General features: G+C 48.2%; 1 protein-coding gene across 1 annotated transcript; it reads right to left on the bottom strand.

The window, feature by feature from the left end:
- Positions 1-9,542: 9,542 nt before the first annotated feature.
- DIPK1C (divergent protein kinase domain 1C) lies at positions 9,543-21,304 on the bottom strand. The gene is made up of 4 exons (XM_075415286.1): positions 21,119-21,304; positions 15,398-16,075; positions 11,439-11,603; positions 9,543-10,713 (listed from the first exon to the last, which is right to left on the bottom strand). The coding sequence occupies exons 1-4, from the start codon at positions 21,302-21,304 to the stop codon at positions 10,498-10,500; spliced, it is 1,245 nt and encodes a 414-aa protein (XP_075271401.1). The 3' UTR covers positions 9,543-10,497.
- Positions 21,305-21,923: the final 619 nt, after the last annotated feature.

The raw sequence follows: 21,923 nt of genomic DNA on the forward strand, positions 1-21,923 counted from the left end.
ATCCTGTTGGCAATGCAACTCTTCAGTTCGTGAAACTCTTGTTCTCCCCATTCCTCAGCATCCTAAGAGCTTGAGTTGGTTTTGGCTAGGCTAGAGTGTGAAATCTGTGCTTCAGCTTAGAGTAGAAGATGCCTGCAAACAACTGGATGGGGCACTTGTTAGACAGAGACCAAGTGTGTGCTTTTGCCTCCTTCACATAAAGAATAGCCACAGCTACAAGAAACATTTGGGTATGTTGAGCAATAATAGTTAAGAAAGACCATTATGTATCTCTGATTTTTAAACTGTGGTTGACATTTTTGAAAATCTGCACGCTGGACTGAGACATGGAGGTCACCTAGTCCAACCTCCTGCTCAAAGGAGGCCCAATTAGACCAGATTTCTCAGAGCCTTGTCCTCTCAAGCTTGAATAGCTCCGAGGCTGGAGACTCCACAACCTCTCTGGGACCCCGTTCCAGTGCTTGACCCTCTTCACAGTGTAAAAATTTTTCTTAATACTGTGTTGGAATTTCCCATGTTCCAGCTTGTGCCTGTTGCCTCTTGTCCTGCCACCACGCACTTCCAAGAAGAGGTTGGCTCCATTTTCTTTACACGCTCCTGTTAACTGCACACAGCAGTCACTTCTTCAAGCTACACAAGCCCAGTTCTCTCAGCCTCTTCTCATAATAATCTGCCCTATTCCCATGCAAGAGAGAGGCTGTATTTTTTTGGTATGTCTTTCTTCTGATGATGAAAAGACACCATTATCTTCTGCTTTTAGTAGCACTTCACAGCACCAGAAGTGTCCACAGAGATACATGCACTGTTTAAAAGCCCATGCCTATTGATTTGGCATTGCTCCAGCTCTGCTTAGCACTCCGGCATCACTGCAGCTCGAGAACACGCACTCAGAGCAGCTAGTTTAAGTATTTATAGCTGTGTGGTTGCACACTCCGGCTACCAGACTTTTATCCAAACGCCCTAGCAGGTGTGTGTGCCTGCATCGACATCCCTGTTGCTTCCAGAGACGGCATCTGACCCAGCTGACAGCTTTGTGAACTCCCGGACTACAAATGAATCACAGCCTTGCAGTGGGCTATGTAGGTCTTTCTCAGCAAAGTTCGTGTGAGGCTGTCAAAATCCTGGGGCTGTGGGAAAGGGGTGAAATCAATAGACCAGAAGCTTCCAACAGTGCTGCACTTCTTTTGTTTTCTTTCTCTGCGCTTCTTGACATGAATGCGGCATTTCTCTGAGGCGCCAGTCTCGGCATGGGAAAGGCTCTCACAGCCTGCGCCGGAGAAGCAGGACAGCGAGTGGTGGGGTGAACCCCCCACACAGAGCCCCACTGCTGTGCCGGGATGGGGAAGGGCCCCTATCACAAGGGAGACTTTCCTGGAGGGGACAGCTCGGCCCTGGGGACGGTGCTAGAGACTCACCCTCCCGCACCCTGCTGAGATCCATCAGCATTTATCTCTCAGTGAGCTTGCACTCAAGGGCTGGGAGAGGGAACACTCGTAACTCATGGCCTAAGGACCCGCGCTATCAGAGAAAAGGGACAGAGCTACAGCCTTCATCCGGTAGCTTGGCCTCATCTATCTGGTCAAGGTTGAGGGAGGTTCTCCTCCCCCTCTACTCTGCCCTAGTGAGGCCCCATCTGGAGTACTGTGTCCAGTTCTGGGTCCCCAGTTCAAGAAAGATGAGGAGCTACTGGAGAGAGTCCAGCGGAGGGCTACGAGGATGATGAGGGCACTGGAGCATCTCTCCTATGAGGAAAGGCTGAGGGAGCTGAGCTTGTTCAGCCTGAAGAAGAGAAGGCTGAGAGGGGACCTTAGAAATGCTTATAAATATCTGAAGGGTGGGTGTCAGGAGGACGGGGCCAAACTCTTTTCAGTGGTGCCCAGTGACAGGACAAGGGGCAATGGGCACAAACTAAAGCATAGGAAGTTCCGTCTGAACATGAGGAAGAACTTCTTCCCTCTGAGGGTGACGGAGCACTGGAACAGGCTGCCCAGGGAGGTTGTGGAGTCTCCTTCTCTGGAGATATTCAAGACCCGCCTGGATGAGGTCCTGTGGAGCCTGCTGTAGGTGACCCTGCTTTGGCAGGGGGGTTAGACTAGATGATCCCCAGAGGTCCTTTCCAACCCCTACCATTCTGTGATCTGCTCATCATCCAGGTGCAAGAGAGAAGAAGGTGGCGTGCCCCAGAACTCCCTGTCCTGCCCTAAGGCCGAGAGGAGGCGGATGAGGTGCGAGCAGAGCCACACCCCAGCGCCGGCGTGCCGGCCACCATCGCTGAGCCAGCATCTGTGGAGTGACGGCTACAGACTGTGCCGTGGTCCTCAAGGAGCATCCCTGGAGCGCTTCTGAGATGGTGCAGCCATGCGTTGCCCTTTCCACAGAGCTTTCAGCTAGGGAAAGGAAGAAAGCTCCGGGCTATGGTTAAATTTCTGTATTCTTACATTTATTAAATGGGCTTATTGCTCATATTACTCCTACCTTGCCCATTTAAGAAAGAGCTCCTGCTCTCCTGCTGATGTGAAGCAAGAACACACACCAAAATGCCAGTGAGTTATGCTGGTGTAAATCCAGCTCAAGCCTTAAAACATGCTAATATCACGTGCGACTTCATGTAAGTGCATATGCAGGGAAAACGACACAAAAAGAATGAGGTGAGACTGAAGATCTGTCCCTGCTATTTAACATAGAGTCCATTTGCAGGCATTTCAGTAGTGCTTATTGCTGTCCTGTCCGGCTCTTGGCTTCATCTCTTCGCTTTTGAGAGATATCTACTGAAATGGCAACAGAAACTCATGCAGTATACTTGCATTATCTAATGCCTCTTCAGCGATATTGCTTTGGCTAATATAATACTGTTCATCTGATATTTTCTAAGAGTTGGAGACTAGAATGTGATCCAAAATATTTAACTCTAATCACTTCAGAAAACTCAGTGAAATCAATGGGTAAAAATGCAGAATTTGATTAAGCATTCCATTAATTTTTCATTATCTCTCCACATCGTGTGATGCTCGTTCATGTTGTTAAATAGTCTTGCATTTTCTCAATTCATATAGAATATAACATGAAAAATAAAAATACCAGGCATTCGTGGACTATTCACTGAGCATTTGTTACCTGAAGTTACAGTTGAACAGACTCGAGTATCTGTGTGCACCCACACTGCCTCTACTCCCCAAATAGGTGATTATGATGACTAAAAGAAAGACCACAGATACAAGTTTGTAAATGTTATTTTTTGTTCCTCTGTGCTCCAGTCCAGATACACAGTTTTTCCAAGAGGCAACCGTAGTCTTAATCCATGTGAAAGCATATCTGAACGTAAGTTTGGCAAAGCACTTACTTGTACATATGTAATGTGGAATCGGATAGGATAATACTGGTATCATTCCATTAAAAGCGAAATTCTGAACACTGGAGTAATTAGATGGCTATTTATTTAGCTATTCTTAGACACTGAGTCCATTAATCAGGCCCTGGTGTCATGTAATAAATATTTAGCCACTGATAACCCTCTGCAAGATTAGAGTGGTGCTTAATAACCCTCGAACAAGAGAAAAAAATAATTATTGGAAACTGCATTTTTCCAGATATTCAGTTTCTTGGGATAATGGAAAAAATCTGTTTCCTAAGGACAAAGATACAACCTGAAATGTCTGTCATAGAAATGGGAAAGAAGTAATTGGCATACCTGTGAAATCTGGAGTAGTAAACACATTCTGCTTTTTTAATTCTCTTTTGAATGGGAAAGGAGCAGAGGGCTTTAGATCGTTCAAATACAGACAAATGTTAATTCATAAATGTACATCGGATTTTGGTTGAAACATTGATTTTTTTCACCTACTTACATTTAGCCAGCGAACCTCTTCTTCAGAAATAAAACTTAACCTCTGCTCTTTCCGGCAGCTTTGCATGTCGTACCTTTAAGAGAATGAACCCATCCTGAACTCGACGCAATTTGGTCTTTCCCTGCTGTAGCATGAATCTTGGAGAGATTATAACCAATTTAAGCAGGATGGGGGATTCTGTTTCTAACTAGCTACAAGCAAACCGCTAAGGAACCAGCAAGGGAAAATGAAAGGTATTCACAATAGTCTCCAGCTTGGCTTACATGTGAAAGCATGAGCAGCAGATGCTTGTGGGAGCGATTCTGCACTGGATCACACACACATCCTTCTGGCTGCCGGCACCACTTGGGCACAGTCGTAGCGTAGGAAAAAGCCCCTCCAGTGCACAGCAAAAAAGGAGCTCAAAGTGTATTCCGGAAGGCACCAATAATCACGGAGTCTAAAGGAGCTCAGCAATCACTCTGCTGCTTCGGGGCCCAGGCCTGCAGGATCAAAACTTTAAACAAACCACGGGATTACGGATTGTAGCCTTTCAGGGATTTCAGCATTTCGCCGTACTTTAATTTATAGACATACTAACACTTTTATTGAGAAAAGCACTCCTCTCTTTTTTTGGCCGACATAGGCTGTTAGTAATTAGGGCAGTTTTCTGCATTTATGTAAACAGTAGTTCTAAAAGTTTCACTCCATTATTTCATTCTGTCTAGCTTTAGGCTGCAGATGTCGTCATACAGCTCTGCAGTGTACCTGACAGACCCTGAGACACATACAGCAAACGGCTTTGGAGATGCCTGCACTATAGCCCCTGTGCTGCAGTTCTTTTTTATTTAAAAAAAAAACTACAGTAGAAGTGTTTGGGATTTAGTTTTCCAGTAAATTTATTGACGTTCTCTGACTTTTCAGTACAGGGGTTCTCTTATTAGCTTTGGTTCCAAGTTCAGCTGTCCTGGGTTTTAATTCTTCCAAGCAGCTCCTTCTTTCCCTCTCTATGTGTCGCTGCCTTCTTCTGCTTCTGAAAGCCTCATAGCCTTTCTCCTCGTTTCACCGAGGCTCCCGGAAAGTGGTAGCAACTGAGGCTCCTGCAGCACGGGTCTGCTCATGGCTTGGACTCGCTGCAGGTCAGCCCCAACACAGGGATTTCATCGCTCATCTGTCCCAGGCTTCCGTCTGCCAAGAGGGCTAATGTGATTGCGTGCTTCCACTCACACTGGTTATGGGGTTTTTTTTCAGTTGGTTGTCCGGATGTGTAAACTGTATTACAACCACAAAGCTCCGATGTTACGGCCTGATGCTCATTAAAAGCTGCAATTTATCACCTTCCTGCCCATTACATACAACAATATGGTCTGCTGAAAGACAGGCAGCATGGTATGTGGCTGCTTTAATTCTTTTTTTTTTTTTTCTTTTCCAAAATGACTTAAAAAATAAATAGGGCAGCTTGGGTCTACACTTTTTAACAAAGGAAAAAAAAAAATCAGTTGAGGAGTCCCTAACTCCTTCAAGTTTGTGATCCCATTTTTTACCTGTAGGAACTGTTTCGTTCGGTCGATGTTTCTAATCAAAAGAAAACAAACCCTTCCCTCTCTTCTCCCCGGGTCCCAAATCTCTGTTGTTTTCTCTCGTGCTGCCTCCAGAAATGTATCCAAATGCTCTCAGTGGAGGGGGGGGCCATGAATTCACATGAGGGAGTAGTGGTCTCTATACGAAAAACTGGCTAAAGCAATGACCTGCCTATTGCTTGCAGATGTTTTCGCAGAGCATACAATACCAATTGGAGAAAAATCTGCATTTCAGAAGTAGTTGTTCTGTGCAAATCCTGAGCAAAGGGTTGAATTTATCTTTCCTGAAGATTATGAAGCAGACCTCCAACTGGTCTCACCTCTTGTAAAGTGTGGGAACAGACAGTGTATTTAGATTATCGCAGAGTTGAAGCCCGTGCTGCTAACCGAGACACAAAGGAGGGATAAACAATGACTTTATGCCATTCCTGTTTCACAGGGAGACATAAATATGGGGAGAAAGTTGCTGAGTAAGGGACTAATGCAGCAAGTGGTAGGAATGAATCAAGACGTAGTGCCGCTTCTACAGGGCGAAAAGGATTCAGGAACGGACTGACGGAGCAGAGATGGGGCTGGGATCGATTGAACGGGAGCAGACTTCTGGGATTAAGCGGCCCTTCCCAGTGCAGCCAAATGCTATCAGTCAGCCTGTATAAGAGGAGTCATCCTTCACACAGAGATGAGCAGCTGGAAGAATCTCATGTAGCCTGTGATTTTGCAAAGCTGCAGTGAACCAGATATCAAACAGGGATGCCAGTAGGCAGGTGCTCTGCAGATACCTGCAAGTGAGAGAAACTAAGCAGAAACCGTCGCACCCCAAGTTAACAGCACAACCAGTACGCAGAAATGAAGTGAGAAGCAAAGGTGACTTCAAAGATTACACGTGGATCTCCTCTTTTATGGATCTGACCACAGGAGCTAGGTGAAAAAGTCTCTGCAAAAGATTTTGAGCTTTCATAAGATTTCTCATCTGAATCAGGATGAAAAGTAAACATCAGAAAATGCTGAAGGTACTAGCAAGCTTCTCTGCGTAGAGCGGATGGAACACTGCTTTTCAAATTGTGATTAATTTCCATCTTTGTCTTTTTGCTTTGCAAACCTTTTCAGTATGAATTAACTAAAACTGAGACAATAACTTGCAAATTTTTCCAGACAGAAACTGTCAAAACTGAGTATGTTAGACATTTTCAAAACTGACTTAAAAGCACTTTAAACTGAGAGTGTCTAAAAAAAAAAAAAAAACCCAAAAAAACCCCCAGAAAAACCCTCTTGTAGTGCATGACACCATTTTGGACAACTTTGCATTTCCTGACCACAGCCCAGGAACACTTCACTGCAGAATTTCCCTGCCATCAGTGCTGGCCGTTGTGTGGCCACAAACGGTGCCAATGGCCCAGGTTCAACAGCACGCAGGACTCTCGCTCAGTGCTCGTCTGACCCGGCTGTGCCCTCAGAAGTACGGGCCAGATGGGTAGCTCTTTATGCCAGGGCTATTGCTGGTGGTCAGTGCTGCCAAGGCAGCATGAAAGGGGCTTTGTCAGAAGGGAGCATCAGGCCATGTGAGCCCGGTCCTCTCTGTCAAACACCTGTATAGGTATTTCCACCAAAAAAATGTGGGTGTAAAATAACACAGGCTCAAATGACTGCAGTCTGCACTTGCCTTCTTAAGGTAAATGGTAACTAAACCAGTGTCTTCATTTTCTTTTCCTTCTGTCCCTGGGAGATAAAGACACAACCACTGTTTTATTCCTGTTTTGGTCGTTAGTGCCTGTGCTAAATAAATTGGAATATTTCATTTGTTTCCCTGGTAATATTTTCCTCTCCCATTTCCCAGGTTTGAGTGACTTCTTTACAAGGTGCACAGGGGGCAGTGACGGACCAATCCCTGTGTTCACACAGCCTGTCAGATTCTCCTTGTCTTTCCGCTCGCTGGGGAAGGCGTACCAAAGCCAGGCGGAGCTGGCTGCATCGGAGATATGCAATCTCACAGCCCAGCCAAGCACAAATAACCCATCTGTGTTGCTCTTGAGAGGTTTCTGAGGGTTACTCTCTGCATCCTGAAAAGAAGTGAAACTTAATGACCTGGGAACGTGTGTGATGGGGGGGGGGGGGGGGGCGGTGGGAAAGAGGTGCCTGCCAGGTGGAGGTGGCTGCAGCCAGACCCTGGGGGTTTGGAGAAATCTGTCAATGGCAGCTTCCCTTCCTAAATCCTGCCAAGGAGAAGGACCTTCTGGGCAGGGTGACATTCCACCAGAGTTTGGCTGCCACCGGGTTTCATTTTGCTTGTTTTTTCCACCTTTTTAAAAACTGAAATACCACATCCAACAGAAATTTAGTCTGTTTGAAATGCAAACCTGAAAATGGGGAGTCCTGCCATGGTGGAGCGTACCACTGCTGCAAAGCACTGAGTGCCTGCATGGTGCTTGCTGTTCCCTGATGGCACCCTCTGGGCTTGGGAAGGAGGAAAGAATTATTGGGACCAGTGAAACAGAAGAGAGATCATGTGCAAGATCTTCAGGTTCCCCAGCAGTGTTCTGGGTACATACCGAGTCACTGTTGACCTAGGAAGGATCAGTTCCTAGGTCCTTCCTTCAGCAGGGAGGTCATGCGGGGAACACACAAACCCTGACCACAGCACCAGGCTCCGTAGCACCATTTGCACAGTTGGAGAGCTCTGTGCCTTCCCTTCTCAGCAGACCCCACGGATTTGCACACGTAGGGTAAGGGAGAGTCACCTACCCTCATGTGTCAGAAGGGTGGATTTTGTTGCGAAGGACTGGCAAGAGCACAAACATAAGCTGGTAATAACAGAATCACAGGACTCGGAGATAAAACGCTACCTTCAAGTCAGCAGCATCGACACAACTGCACATCCATCATTCCTGACAGGCACTCACTCTTGCCTGTAGTTAAAAATCATAACTTACGAAGAGTGAAGTTTTCCCAAATGATCTGTGCCAGATCTCCACTGTTCCTTACTATTAGAAAGCCTGGAACAAATGTCTAGCCTGAATTTTTCTTGCTACCATTTAAGCTCCTTGCTCATCATATCCACCAAGGAAATCTGGACAGGGCAGTTTTCTCCTATCCTCCTTTTATCAGCCTCTTTCTGCTTCCAAAGGTACCGTGCTTCTCTTCAGTCTCTTCCTCCTCAGACTAAATGCCAGCTTATTCAATCTTACACTATAAATCATGCTTTCACAAAGCGGGCCATATTTTTTACTTAATTTTACCTATTTCTCCTTTGTCTCTTTTTCCTCATCTTCTCTCTGTCTGTTGCTTTATCTGTCCCTAGCCCTCTATCATAATCTGATTCTATCGCTAATTATTTTCTCCTCTATCAGATAATTTCACGATTTTGTAACAGGGCTTGTTTCGGAATTTGAGTTTCTGCTTGTTCTGCTTTGCCTTCCTGCTTTTGCAAAAAAAGAGTTTTCAAAGTATTGAGACCTTGTCTCCCCCCGGTTAGAGGAGCAGCACGGGCTGAGCACAACTGCACCAGCCGGGAGCTCCTAAGCTGTAGCTCTGGCTTAGCAGCAGCTTGTCTTCAGCACAGCCCCAGGCAAGACCCTGGCCTCGCGACGAGCTTCTTCAGGGCTTGTGTGATTTTTAAAATTATGGTACTTTTTTGCTAGAAAAAAACCCAAAAACCTAGCACTAGTCTGAAAATTTGACCTAGTTTTGGGTAAGTGTCAAGATCTTCTAAGCAGCTCATGATTTGCTGGTCGCACGCCATCTTGAACATCACTTCAAAGAACCACCCCAGAAATGGAAAGTTTATGTATAATTAGTGCTCACAGGCTCCGGGGCTGTCACAAGGCTGAGGGATATAAAGACGAAGAAGATTCGGTGCTGTTATGCGCTTCGCATCCACAAACCAGTATTTCAGTCTTAATATTGAAGAGTCCTCTGAGCCGAGGGCTGTCACAGGCTGTCGGTTTATTTTTGTGTGTGGAGTTTTCAACGTCTTCATGCCAAAACCAGCTCATGGCTATATTGCCCAGTATTGTGCCTAAACACACACAATGTCTTCTGAACCCACGTGTTAGATTCTCCAGACATAGCTACACATATGTGAAAGGCAAAATGAATGACTTTAAGTTAATCTAGGGATCTTTATTTATGTAAGTGATTGCAAGACAATGAATTCTTACAAAAAGATTCCTTTTGTTCATTAAAAAATACTGTGTAAGAAAACTCTGGGTCTGGATATTGTTCTGCTCAGTGCAAAGGACAGATTGTTGGCATTCTGGGATAAATCTGCTCTCTGGCAAGGGAGTGCTTCTTATCAAGTGCTCTGATGTTCAAGGGCCTGAGGGCTTGTTCACGTGGGAAAATTCAGTGGCATTATTCATACCTCTCCACTGCAGAATATGAGTACCCACATGGGAATTCAACAAGGGTATAATTATTTTGCTCTAGAAAAGTCCTAAGTACCTTCATACAATTTCTCCCGAGAAAGTTATCTATGGCACAGGTAATACAACACACCAGAGAAAATGCATTTGGGGACATCAGACAGGACTGCTTTGTACAAAAGCAACTCTTCACTTGTGTGGCAATACATTTCCCTATTTGAGGTTTTTTTTTTGCACAGAACACTCTGTCCCTACTTAAAAAATAAAAACCTCATTCTACAGAGAAATGAAAAAAATACCATGCACATAGTTATCAACACCCACCCACTGTTTTCATTATTGATATTAGTTTTGCTGCACCTACATTTTTCTTCTGTAATGCACCCTCACTCTGAGCACCGCAGTCAGACAGATGCTATCTGAGCAGTGACTGCAGCTCTTGGTAAGCAAACAATGTGCCGAATGCTGATGGAGAGTGCTAGCGCAAGAAAATAAGCCAGAACAAAATCCAGGTAACATAAAACAATTTCACACTTCAAAGGACTTTAACGGGATGTGCTGCACCTGCAGCCATGAATTTCATTTGCATGGGAGAAAAGCAATCTCTGCGCTATGAATGTAATGCAATGGGTAAGAGGGATGGAAGAGAGAGAAGACAACGGAGGCTGCCGTGCCTCTGTACAGCGTCCCTTCGCAGCGGCTGCGACGTGGCCTTCGTGGTTCCGCCTTTCGTGCCTACTCTGCCCTTTGCAGCTCTCGCTGCGTGACCCGGAGCAGGCGGTACAACTCGGAGAGAGATTTCAGAGTCTGCTGGTGCCCGGCTGCGCCCACGTGCCCCGGCTCAGCACACTCCTGCACGGCCTTCTGCAGCTGCAGCTGCAGCAGAGGGGGAACCAACGGTCCTCTGAGATGTGGAGAAAACCAGTGGCGGAATATTTTGTCACAGATCACCTGAGGAGAGGAAAAAGAGCAGATTGTTGTCTTTCAGGAGCTGCAACTAATGCTCTGCTGCTTCTCTGGGACTGTAGTGTAACGTCATCTGAATCCAGAATGCCTCCAGCCATTCAAAGAGGAAGGTATAGACCAGGAGTATCCACAAAAGCCACGCTCTAGCTGAGGAATTCCCTCTTCTCCTCAGACTGCTCTTGCCCTTCTGCATGACAAGTGGCAAGGGGCTGGGAGAAGCAGGGAGAGCATGGCCAAGACACAGCTACGCTCCCCCAGCCCCTCCGCTGCACCAGTGCCTCCCATCAGCACCATCTGGGTGAGCCGTAGGACACCTCATCCCCGGGCCAAGACTCCCTTTGCCACTACACCCACTTACCACGTCGGTAGGACGGAGATTCGCAGCCACTACCCCTCACTGCTCACATGCGGCCAGCCACGGCTTTGCCGTTAGTGGAGGCAGTGAGGCTAATCCCCTGCCCCTGCTCCCTCCACTCGCCTGTCCCAGGCGCTGGGCAAACAGCTACCTGAAAATGTGGCAAATAAACACTGCTGAATACAACGACCTCTTTGCGTGCTCCAGGATGGGATTTCTGCATGGAACAGGCATTTACGTGGCCACGTTTAAAAACCTGGCTGTCTTCATCTCAGTCTTCTAGTACATATCACGCATTTTATAGTCAGTGTGATTTTAAAAGAAATAGATGCATAAAGCAGCTGTGTCTACTCACTTGCAAGTTGTTATTGGCTCTCTGTGCTCCACATTTTCTGATTTTCAGATTGCATTTTGAAAAGCAATCAAAAAAATTACAGTCTTCGTCTCCTGTGCAGTTCTGTTCAAGAATGTCCCTCATTTTGGGTTCAAAAAAGGCCATATCCACATCGATGGCCACCACCTGCGGATCAAAACAACCCGTCAGACCTGGCACGGCACAGCCCGCGGGACGAGGCTGAGCAAGCGTTCTTTGCCGCGTGCTTTTGGACATGCTGTGCTGAGAGCATCTGCCAGTGGGGAACTGGGATCACAATGAAAGGGCTTTATTTCACTTAACTGAGCTGCAGTAGCCTTACGAATACCACTTTTAAACAAAAGCACCCCACCCAGTGCTTACAACACCAGGCAAGGGAAAATTATTTGTGTACAACATGAGTCCCTGGGGTCAACCGGATTGATTTGCCTTAAACCGGGCCTATCCAACTTGAAGACTGATTTACTTCTTGCAGCATATACAGATGGCACCTCAGCGTTTTTAATTATACGATGGTGCAAAACTACCCACAGGCCAGATGGTGTCATCTCACAATTCACCTTTAAGATTAAACCCCTGACTTTATCAGTGCGGAGAGGAGCAGTGGGATGCGCAGAAGGAGCTGCACCTGCCTCCGCTCCTGCAAATCTGCCATTGCATTCGGTGGGTTCGAGTCCGCTCAGTTGTAGAAAGAGATCCCTGAGGCTGGGGAAAGTTGGGACCGACTTTGCCCGGTCCTGTTTGCTATGGTTTGACTCCTTTATTGTGCATGGTTCTTGTTCTGCTGTCCAGAAATATGGTCCATAGCGGAGTCCAGCCAGTGGTTGGTCTCAGCAGAAAAAGCAAGGACTGAAGAGATCAATCTGTTTTCTCAGCCTGAGGGAAGCCTTCTGAGACCACTCTGGGAGCGAAGGGCTGAAGATAGTCTCAGTTTCTGCCAATGTAACTCCACGCATGAGTATTTCACTTTACAAAACCCACAGCAACAAACAGGGAAAGAATGGAAGGCAGTAGGGGGATGGCAGCTGCTCGACGTGAGACAAAGTGTGGGCGACCGCCGTGACGGCCGACTGCCTTCAGCGCTGCGGCTGCAGCAACCAGCACACCTCCAGAGCTGCGCTCAACACTCCACAGCCAGGGTCAGGGAGGTTCCCTTGCAGCGGCTGACACACTGTCATGGAGGGAAACGTCTGGGACCCGGGCAAAGCAGAGTTACTTGGGCTCAAATGATAGTCTCATTTTTAAGATTCAACCTCCCGAAAAACAGGGGAAGCTGAGCTGCGTGGCTGGAGCAGCAGCTGGATCAACCCCAGGAACTAAAGATGTCTGGTCTGGTAGAAGGCCAAACAAACCTTCCACAGGCAAAAGAAAGAACAGGGGATAATCTTCATTTCATTCTACTCCTTTTTCCCCAGGGAAAAATCTTAAAGAGATGAGGCATAGCTTAAAAACTCAAGCATTTTTAAGCTTCTTGGAGAGCTTGATAATGATGACGTAGCCTAAGGAATTATTTCACATGTTTGGACAGGCAAGTCTTTTTTCTTTTCCTCTTTACTTCCTTAAGCTTTCTGCAGTTTCGCCATTCCCTTCTTCGGAGAAGAGACAGTAACAGTGGTGCAGGTTTCCCCCAGCCCCAGGGTCGCTGCACCAGCTCCCAGGTGGGGTCTCTGCCAGCTCTGAGCACCTTCGACAAGCTGATCACCTGCTCCGCCAGGAAAAACAGCCCTGGTTCCCAAACGCGCGGCTGCCAAAGGGCTCAGTGGCTTCACTGAAGTTCATCTGCCACAAAAATGTGCGGGCATCCAGCCAGACCCTGCGAAGACAGACCTGGCTGACACACTACCTATAAACAGCTACATTTTGGTGGGGGTTGTTATGATTGTAACTGATGATGAACGTACCTAGGGAAACACAGGAGGGACCCAGCTCGGCTCCTGACCTGATTTAAAGCCATATTTAAGGTGCTGTAACCCTTCTAGTTCTCTCTGAGGTGCTGGCAGAAGAGGAAGCTCTCCCAGAGCACTGTATATTCATCAGACCTCCTTCCAACTCTGCCCCTTGTGTAGCTCCAAAGCAGCTTAAAATTCCCCCAGATGATGTACCAGGCAGTGACCTCTCCCGTCCGTGCCGCAGGAACGGCATGTGAAGGCTGGAGTGAGGGCTGGAGGCTGATCCCCACCATTTGAAAATAATCCACAAAGTAGAACTATTGCACTCCAGGCACATTTCTTTGGGCATTAGCAGTCTCGTTACCGGGATGAGGAATAGTGGCACTATGAAGGCTGTTTATTATTATCCTATACAGAGCACAAGAAAGAAATGAGTGAAAAAATTGCTTAAAACAAACACGAGAGGCAAAAAGAGAGGTTGCCTTGCTGTGTCCCTGTTCTGGAACTGGCTGGTGAAACCACCCAGAGTTTCTCCTTCTCACTCTCCTGCCTTCTTCACAAATGAGAAGCGCTCTCTGTTCCCCCAAGGCAGCTTTCTGACTGCGTGTATCTCCCGTCTCCCAGCCCAGTGGGGTGACAGCAGGTGATATCAGCAGGTTGTAAGCTGTAACTGGGAGAGCCATGTGTGAGCGGCAACTCACTTTTTTTTTTTTTTATTATTAATTCTCCTACAAAATCCTAAATTAGAATACTTTCCTATGCCAGCAGGTGACTGTTGTCTCTTTGGACCCCAGAAGTCATGGGAAGATCCTGGAGAAGCAAGACTCTTCAGAAGGACTCGTAAGAGAAGACACGTCCAGGATTTTTTCTCTTTTCCTAAATGAAATCGCTTTTCCTCTAAGCAGGCTGTAAAAAAGATGCTCTGGTGTGTGCTCAGCCCCACGCAGTCACAGCCCTGTGTAACAACATCAAAAAGCTGGGCAAAGCTTGCCTTGAGGAAACCCTGCAGTACCTCAATTTGCCTAAATACTGGTACGCTTGTTTTTGGTTCTTGCTGTAGCTCCTCACCCAGTCCCTGTTCAGCTGCTGTACTGCACCTGAATAAACGATGGGAGGGAAGGGAAGGGTGAAGGGGAAGCCCTCTAATTGCTCTTAATGGCTATATGTTTAGGCAACCTTTGCCTAGTACTCTGAAGTTTCGAGGGTTATGTTAACACTCTGTGAGTACTGAGAGTAGCATTCAAGTCCCTGGAAATGCTTTATGTTCGCTCAGAGTGCAGAAACTCCCCTGATGTCGCTGCAAATTGTGAGCCTGGTTCAAACACTCACTTACTGCACAGCACCTCCAGTCCGTACACACAATTCCCACTGAAACCAGTGGAATTTCTGCCCGCAGCACGAATGCGAGACACGTTCAGCAGCGCAGTGCTGGGCTACATCACTACTTAAAAAACACGGACAGCTATTCGGGTCTGGGTTACAGCTGTACAACGAAAAGTCAAAGAGTAACAGCACCAGGGAGTTTCATGTCGCTGTCCTTGGATCATTTCCAGACCAGGTAAGTTGAACACTAAAGCACCAAGATGTGCATGTTCGGATGTGGGGAGTTCCCTTTGTGCCAGGTCAGACAATTCAGCCTTAGCTTTCAAACTCCAACAGTTTTTCTTTTCAGCGTCACTACCAGAAATTGTTGCCGTGACTCAAATTACCGCTTCATTTACAGCTTTTGCCATCTCCTCGCCTTCAGGAGGTATCCCTCACCACACCCAAAAGACCCTGTCGGTGCTGCTGCCTTTGTGGAGACAAAACAAACCAGAACTGAGCAAGCAATTCTCAAAACAAGCAGCAGGATCTAGCGCTCAGAAACGTGGCTGCACGTATGACACAGAGGAAAAGCAGTGGAGAAGCTCCCCTGTCACTTGTAAGTGCATCGGTTTTGCAAAAACTTGGCCAAAAGCTGTACAAGGAGGGAAGTGTCATTCTCACACAGCCACTTGCAGACTAGAATTTAACCTCAAATTGCTGCAACACCACCCCAAAGACCCAACTTACCGTGAGATCGTGCCTGATAGCGAAGTTTTCTGGTTTGATGTCACACAGGTGAAGCCGGTGAGAGAAATCATTATCAAAATGCTGCACCATGTCCAGAAAGCTGAGTGCAATGTCAATGATGGCTCTCACTCTGCTTCTGTGGCCAGCTACAGAGGGACCAACCACGTTTTCCAAGGGAAAAAGAGTTTTGTGCCAGGCATGTCCAGCTGTGAGATACTCCACAGCATAAAAGTGTCCACAAGAGCCAATAATTCGTAGCACGTGTTTGCTGAAGTCCTGCAGCAAACTGAAGTAGATATATTCTTCCTGCTGGAGCAAGGACCACATGCTGGCCACCTGTGCTTTCCAACGTGGGCCCTTCTTCCTCGTCCACAGGGGCCCCATACTATTGTTAGATAGTTCTAGCCCCAGGACATTTTTGACCTCCAAGGCTACCATCAGCAGAAGATCTGTTTCCGGAATATCCTCTGTTTCCACCTCCTCTAGCATACTGAGATGCTGGTAGCTGGAGAAGATTTCCTTTTTGGATTTCAGGATGATGGGCTGGCCTCTCCAGTCAGCCTGGATGACCTTCTTACCTCTGTCATAGTAAAGGCAGTGCTTGTACACCAGCTTCTGTGCCACACACAGGTCTTCACAGAGGTCGCCAGTCAGGGCTCCGCTGCTGTAGTCAAGGCACTGGAGTGAAAGAGCAGAATATTCATAGCAGGACCACACACCCACAGACCACTTAGAAGAAAAGCAAAGAATCAGCATCAGTCCTTAGCTTGAGAGGCTTGCAGCAGCCGTGGTACCACAAGCACACACACCTTCTACAACCATCAGGTGATTCAATGGTTTTCCACAAGTCTCTAGAGACCTTTCACTAGGAGGAGTCTTGCTTCAAAACAGGGATTCTTGGGATCGTAAAGGACAGGCTTTTGGGGGGCAAGGAAATGGACTAGACGACCTGTTACTCTTAAGTTCTGGCCACATAAGAATTCAGTGAGATAAGCTTTGAACACGCTTGGCTGCACAATGTGACATCTGTAAGGCACAGGAGATAACACCCAGTGCAATGCAGGACTTCTCTGGAAGGTTCAGGGCAGCGTAACTCAGACATCCTCACTTCAACTGCAGGAAAACCCACGGGCAGCTGGATTGCTGGGACCTCATGCAGCCTTGGACGTTTCAGCTTTGCACTCCGCACGCCCTGAATGAAGCTGTAAGAACCTCCTTCTGCACTACCAGGAAACACAGAGGTGGTGCTCAGTGCTTCTCGGACCAAGAACTTTCAGGATTTTTAAGTATGTAAATGCTGTAGGATGAAATGACTTTTCCAGTTTTTATATGTAATTATCAGAAGTGACATTTTAATATTAGTTGCTTACATAATTTTTTTCAATTGGGAAAAATTCAGCCCATGGAAACATGGGAACTGCTGCTTGATAGTTAAGTGGTCACTGCAAATTCGTACAAGAACTGCAAGGACTCCCTCACCAGTCCTTCCCTCAACCCATAATTGTTTCCATATCATCATTTCCAAAAGTGCAGGCAGTCAATATATTCCTGCGGGCATTCAGAAGCACAGCTGCAGGGACCGCTCTGGGCGAATCAGTAGAGGGGATGGTCAGAGGTCTCTGGTGAAAGGGGAATAGACTGTGGTGGTGTAGAAAGCCAAACATCTGGGAGGTGGCTTGACAGTGTCAGCCTTCTTCATTGCTTTCTGGCATTTGAATCTTCATTTAAACAAGTTGGCAGCTCCCCCTGCACGTGGAGTACTTGCAAGGGCTGCCTGACCCCCACCTCACTTGTGACTTGCTGTTACATACACAAGAAACATGATCATAAAATTCAAGTGATGCATTTTCTCAGGACAGTCTCTGAGGTGTGCACCAGAGGAGTATGTTCTGATGCCAGGCAACACCCAGAGTCCAACCTTCAACCACACACTGGGGAATGGGTGGAGGATAAATTCCAAAAGCCAGGAATGGCGACAAACTGACTAAAACGGCTCACTGAGGGCAGTTCAGACAGGCATAAAATTTATTTATATTCTGATGTTCTCACAGCCCAAAGAAGAACATTCAATGCCAGGAAGGAGAGACAGGTAGGCAAACTCTAGCATGAATGTCCTGACCCTCAGTCCAGGGTGATGGACATGTGTGAACCACACACATCCGCATCCACATCCACACCAGGATGGCCAAGCAGACTCAGTGGGCTGTCTGCAGACTTCAGAGCACACAGATCAATGTTCTTGCCTTTGAAAATCTACTCCTATGAATGTAATACAAATTTTTTTTCCCCCTTTTAAGTAGGAAATGTAATTTTCTTAACAGAAGTAGTTTAGCGCTGCTTACCATCCGGAACTCTAAGTGATTTTAGAAAGAAGGTTACAAACAGAAGGCATTTTGGGGGTTTTCTTTGGAGCATAAGTATAATCACATTTAAAATCATTGCTTTCCTATTGAGAAGAGCACAACCTAACTCCTCTTCTGCTACAGTAAGAGAATATAGGACGTAGTCCTGTAATCGGATCCACATAAGCAAACACTTGCCCCTGTGGACAATTTTACTGTGGTCCATGAAGTTCACTCCTAGACAGCCCATATGCATGGACCTCCTGCATCTAGAAGAACACACGCCCAGAAGAGGTGCAGTCAAACATGTGAGCATGCAGCTTATTTCCTTGTGTTGCCACCACGTCATTCTTAATGGCATTGATGAGAAAAAGTAGCTGTGGAAAAAGCAGTTTCACTTACATTTCCCAGACATAGGAGATGGGTCATTTTTGAACCTGGATGCTGCTTAGGACTTGTCAGCTGCTCCAGCTGAACCCGTGAATCTTTGAAGATTAACCTACTATCTGACAAACAGGCTCCAAATTGGATTCTTTTTACACTGAGCTTGCGCAGTGTTTTGCAGACTGGGATCTGTGATAGAGGACTTGACCAAGGAGTTCCTGGTCTCACAGTGATGAAACACAGATCATCCTTCCCAAAGTGACATTCTCTGCTGGTCACCAGCACAAGCAAGAATTTCAAAAAGGTTTCCTCAAGAAATTTGAGCAATTTTCAAGGTCTCTCTCTCTACACACAGAACGTAGCAAGTTGTGAGTCACCCAGTGGCTTTAAAAATCTCAGTTTCCTGTTCCTTGTAACCTAGAAGGTCAGCAAAGACTAAACCCACCTTCATGTCCTCGCTACCCCTCCCATCATTCCAACTTCTATGTTTTGCCATAAGCATAACACACCAAGTCAGCTTAGCTCCCCAGCCCTCCTTATTTTTTCAGCCCCCAGATGATTTTTGTGTTTTTACTCCCTCCCTGTTTCTTCTCTCCATTTTCCCCTCCATCATCCTGAGAAAAACAGACACCAGAACTGAATGCTGTTTTTCAGTGCCGCAAAGACAGCCAAAAGCCCTTCCCTAATTCTCCTTTCCTGAGACATTCAGAGCTCGTATCAGCCTTTTAGGCACATTCTGCACCGGTAGTTCATGTTGAAGCAATTATTTGACCCCTACGTTCTTTCCAAAGCCATGCGGTTTTACAAGACAGTCTTCCATCCTATCGGCATAGCTTGTACTCTTGTGCTCCCCAGTGTACTAGCTTGCATTTTACTGTATTAAAACACATTTTGGTGGACTGAAAACATTCAACCAGGTGATTCACACTACCCTGCAATGAAAAGATGGTCTGCTTATTATTTACCAACTTAGGAACCTTTGCACTAACTGCAAACTTTACCATACAAGATTTTCTATCATCATGATGACTGCTGATAAAAAGAAGAATCAATTCCCCAAAGAAATCTTCCAGAAATGGTCCTCCACTTAGCAAGATAAGTTAAAAAAGCTGGGTTTGAATTCATGTAAAAGTTCAAATTAATGTAAACCCCACTAAGGATTTTTATAAATTTAATTAACTTACTGTACCGCCATCACTTTTGTGTAGATCAGGCCTGAGACTGAGTCCTGCCTTGTCACCAAGTACTTCTCCAATGTAAATGCAATACCGAGCAAGGTTTTGGAAGGCATCAAAACTAATTAATTTCTCCAGAGAAAATAGAAATTGATCACTATGATTTAGTGTGTTCAGTGTAAATGAAGATGACACCAGTGTTAGGAAAGAGTAAGTGGGTTTTAGGAGAGTTAAAGTTGGCCTCTGCAAAATGCCCAGTGCTGCTTCACCCTTCCCGGTGCAGTACACATCTGCACAGATGCACATTTTACTCAGCAGAAGGAACTATACCTTCAGAAATACCACTCGCAAGTGTATACAACCACGCAATTTTCCCCTACTTGCTTAAAATAGCTCATCTTCTCTCTTACCGAAAACACGACAGATGACTAGTAAAATAGTTTTTTTGGAGGTTGAATTTTGCTTAATAAAAGGCGCGAGACTCGAGCTATCACATTACTTGCTTTGTAGATCAATTGCGCTTTCTGTAACTGCGAAACTCCTGTCACGCTCAGAAGATGTTGGAAGACGTATTTCGAGGCTGATGAAGGCGAGCTCGTTTTCTAATTGCTCCACGAGGACGATCCCTTTCTAACATCACTTGGGGAAAAACTATCGCTTGCAGACCTGAACGATGCTACTGAAGACTCGCCTACGGACACAGAGGAGCACAGCAACCTCAGCTACTCTTCCTCGGGAAGGAGACGAACCATCACGCCGTGACAGAGACAACCTTCCAAGCTTGTGCCTGAAACCTGCCCCGTGCCCGGGCTTCTGAAGTCACGCCTGACGCCCTCCCAGCTGAAGAACAGCAACACGTCCCTGTCCATGTCTTCAGGGCTGAGTGTGATGGCAAGGGCCTGGACCTCGCCAAGCTCGGCGGCTCCTCGCAGCCCCACGCCGCCGCGCTCTTCCCAGCCGCGCAGGGAGCGGGCAGCGGGCAGCAGTCGTTCCCAGCTGCAGTCCCCAGCTCAGCCGCACCGCAAGCTGACTGCTGGGGCAGAGAAACCGCATCCCACTGCTGTCAGACACACGCTGTCAGGATCGATGCCTCTAGTTCCTCTTCGTTATACACAATTTAGGGAAAATCTACACTTATTTTTTTTCTTGCTGGAGTAACAGATTTCCATTAGGATTCCTACCCTGCCACCTAGCCATTGGCACTACAAATACCTTAATTAAGAGACCAAAATTAAACTCAAAGCATTAACCCACGCTGCTCCTCTTTTCGAAGTGCTTCCTACATAGTTCTAAATGTTTCTTCATTTTTTTGGGGGGGAGGGAGTAGTTAGTTTTTAATGAACATTCGCAAAATTCTTTCTCGGATTCGTAATAACTGCATCTTAAGCACCAGCCCCTGCCAGGCGTAAAGGAGGCGTCACAAGCTGTGCGGCGTTTCTGAAAGACGACTTTTGTACAAACACCTTTCCGGCTAAATAAAATAAATAACAAAAAAAAAAAAAAAAAAAACAGAAAAGAAACATAAACCCCGGGGGGAGGTTTGCTCCCGCGTCGCAGCGTGCGGGGTGCCGGGGGTGCCCCTTCCAAAGCGCCTGGCCAGCGCACCCGGCCCCGCCGCCCGCGCCGGGAGGGATGCAGGCAGGGATGGAGGGAGGCAGGGAGGGAGGCAGCCCCCCGCCCGCCCGGGCGCACCGCGCCTGCGGCCCCCCCGTCGGGCCGGTGCCGGGGCCGGTGCGGGGAGGACCCCCCCGTCCCTCCGCAGCCCGGCGGCCCCCCCCGCGCCTCGCCCCGCCGGGGGACGCCCCTCGCCCCGCACGTACCAGCCTGGCCAGGACGCGGCGGCTCCCCTCGTCCGAGCAGCGCTGCGGGAAGGCGCTCCGGCGCAGGAGGAAGAGCGCGGCGCCCGCCGCCGCCCAGCCGGCGGCCCACAGCAGGAGCAGCGCCGGGCCGCCCCGCCGCCGGGCTCCGAGCCGCAGCCGCTGGAAGCCCCCCGCGACGCCCCTCATCGCCGCGCCCGGGCGGGCTCCGGCGGCCGCTTCGGCCCCGAGCCGGAGGCGGCGGCGGGCGCCGCGCCCCCTCCTCACCGCCCCCCACCCGCACGCTCGTCCCGCTCCCCGCCGGCGCCCATCGCCCACCCGACGCCGCCGCCGCCGCGGGCCCCGGGGGCTGCCCCCCGCCCCCTCCCCGCGCCGGTGCGGCCCCCCGGGAGCCCGCAGCGCCCCTTTCGAATGTCAGCCACGTAGTTCCGCCGGCTCCTGTCCGCTCTGCCCGGTGCCAGGCGGCCCCTCCGGCTCCTGGAAGGGGGCTTGGGCGGGGGGGAGCTGCTTATTCCGGAGTAACTTCTCCAGCCTTACCCGCCCGGGGCGAAGGGAGGGACGGGGAGAAGCGGCTCAGGTGCCCGCTCACTAACGCAGCCCCCGCCATGCTGGGGCACCCCCCCCCGCCCCGGCCAGCACCCCCCAGCCGACCGGCTCCGCGGAGCGCAGTGCCGAAATGGGGCGGGGGGCGCCGGGCCCCGGGGCGCTGGGGCCGGCAAACGGCCTCCCCCCCTCCGGCACAGCGGGAGTCTGCGGCCGCGGCCCCCTCAGGGGGGGTCAGCGCGGCGCGGGGGCCTCTGCTGTACTG

The sequence above is a fragment of the Opisthocomus hoazin genome, chromosome 3 (assembly GCF_030867145.1).
Source record: "Opisthocomus hoazin isolate bOpiHoa1 chromosome 3, bOpiHoa1.hap1, whole genome shotgun sequence".
In the NCBI taxonomy this organism is placed as follows: domain Eukaryota; kingdom Metazoa; phylum Chordata; class Aves; order Opisthocomiformes; family Opisthocomidae; genus Opisthocomus; species Opisthocomus hoazin.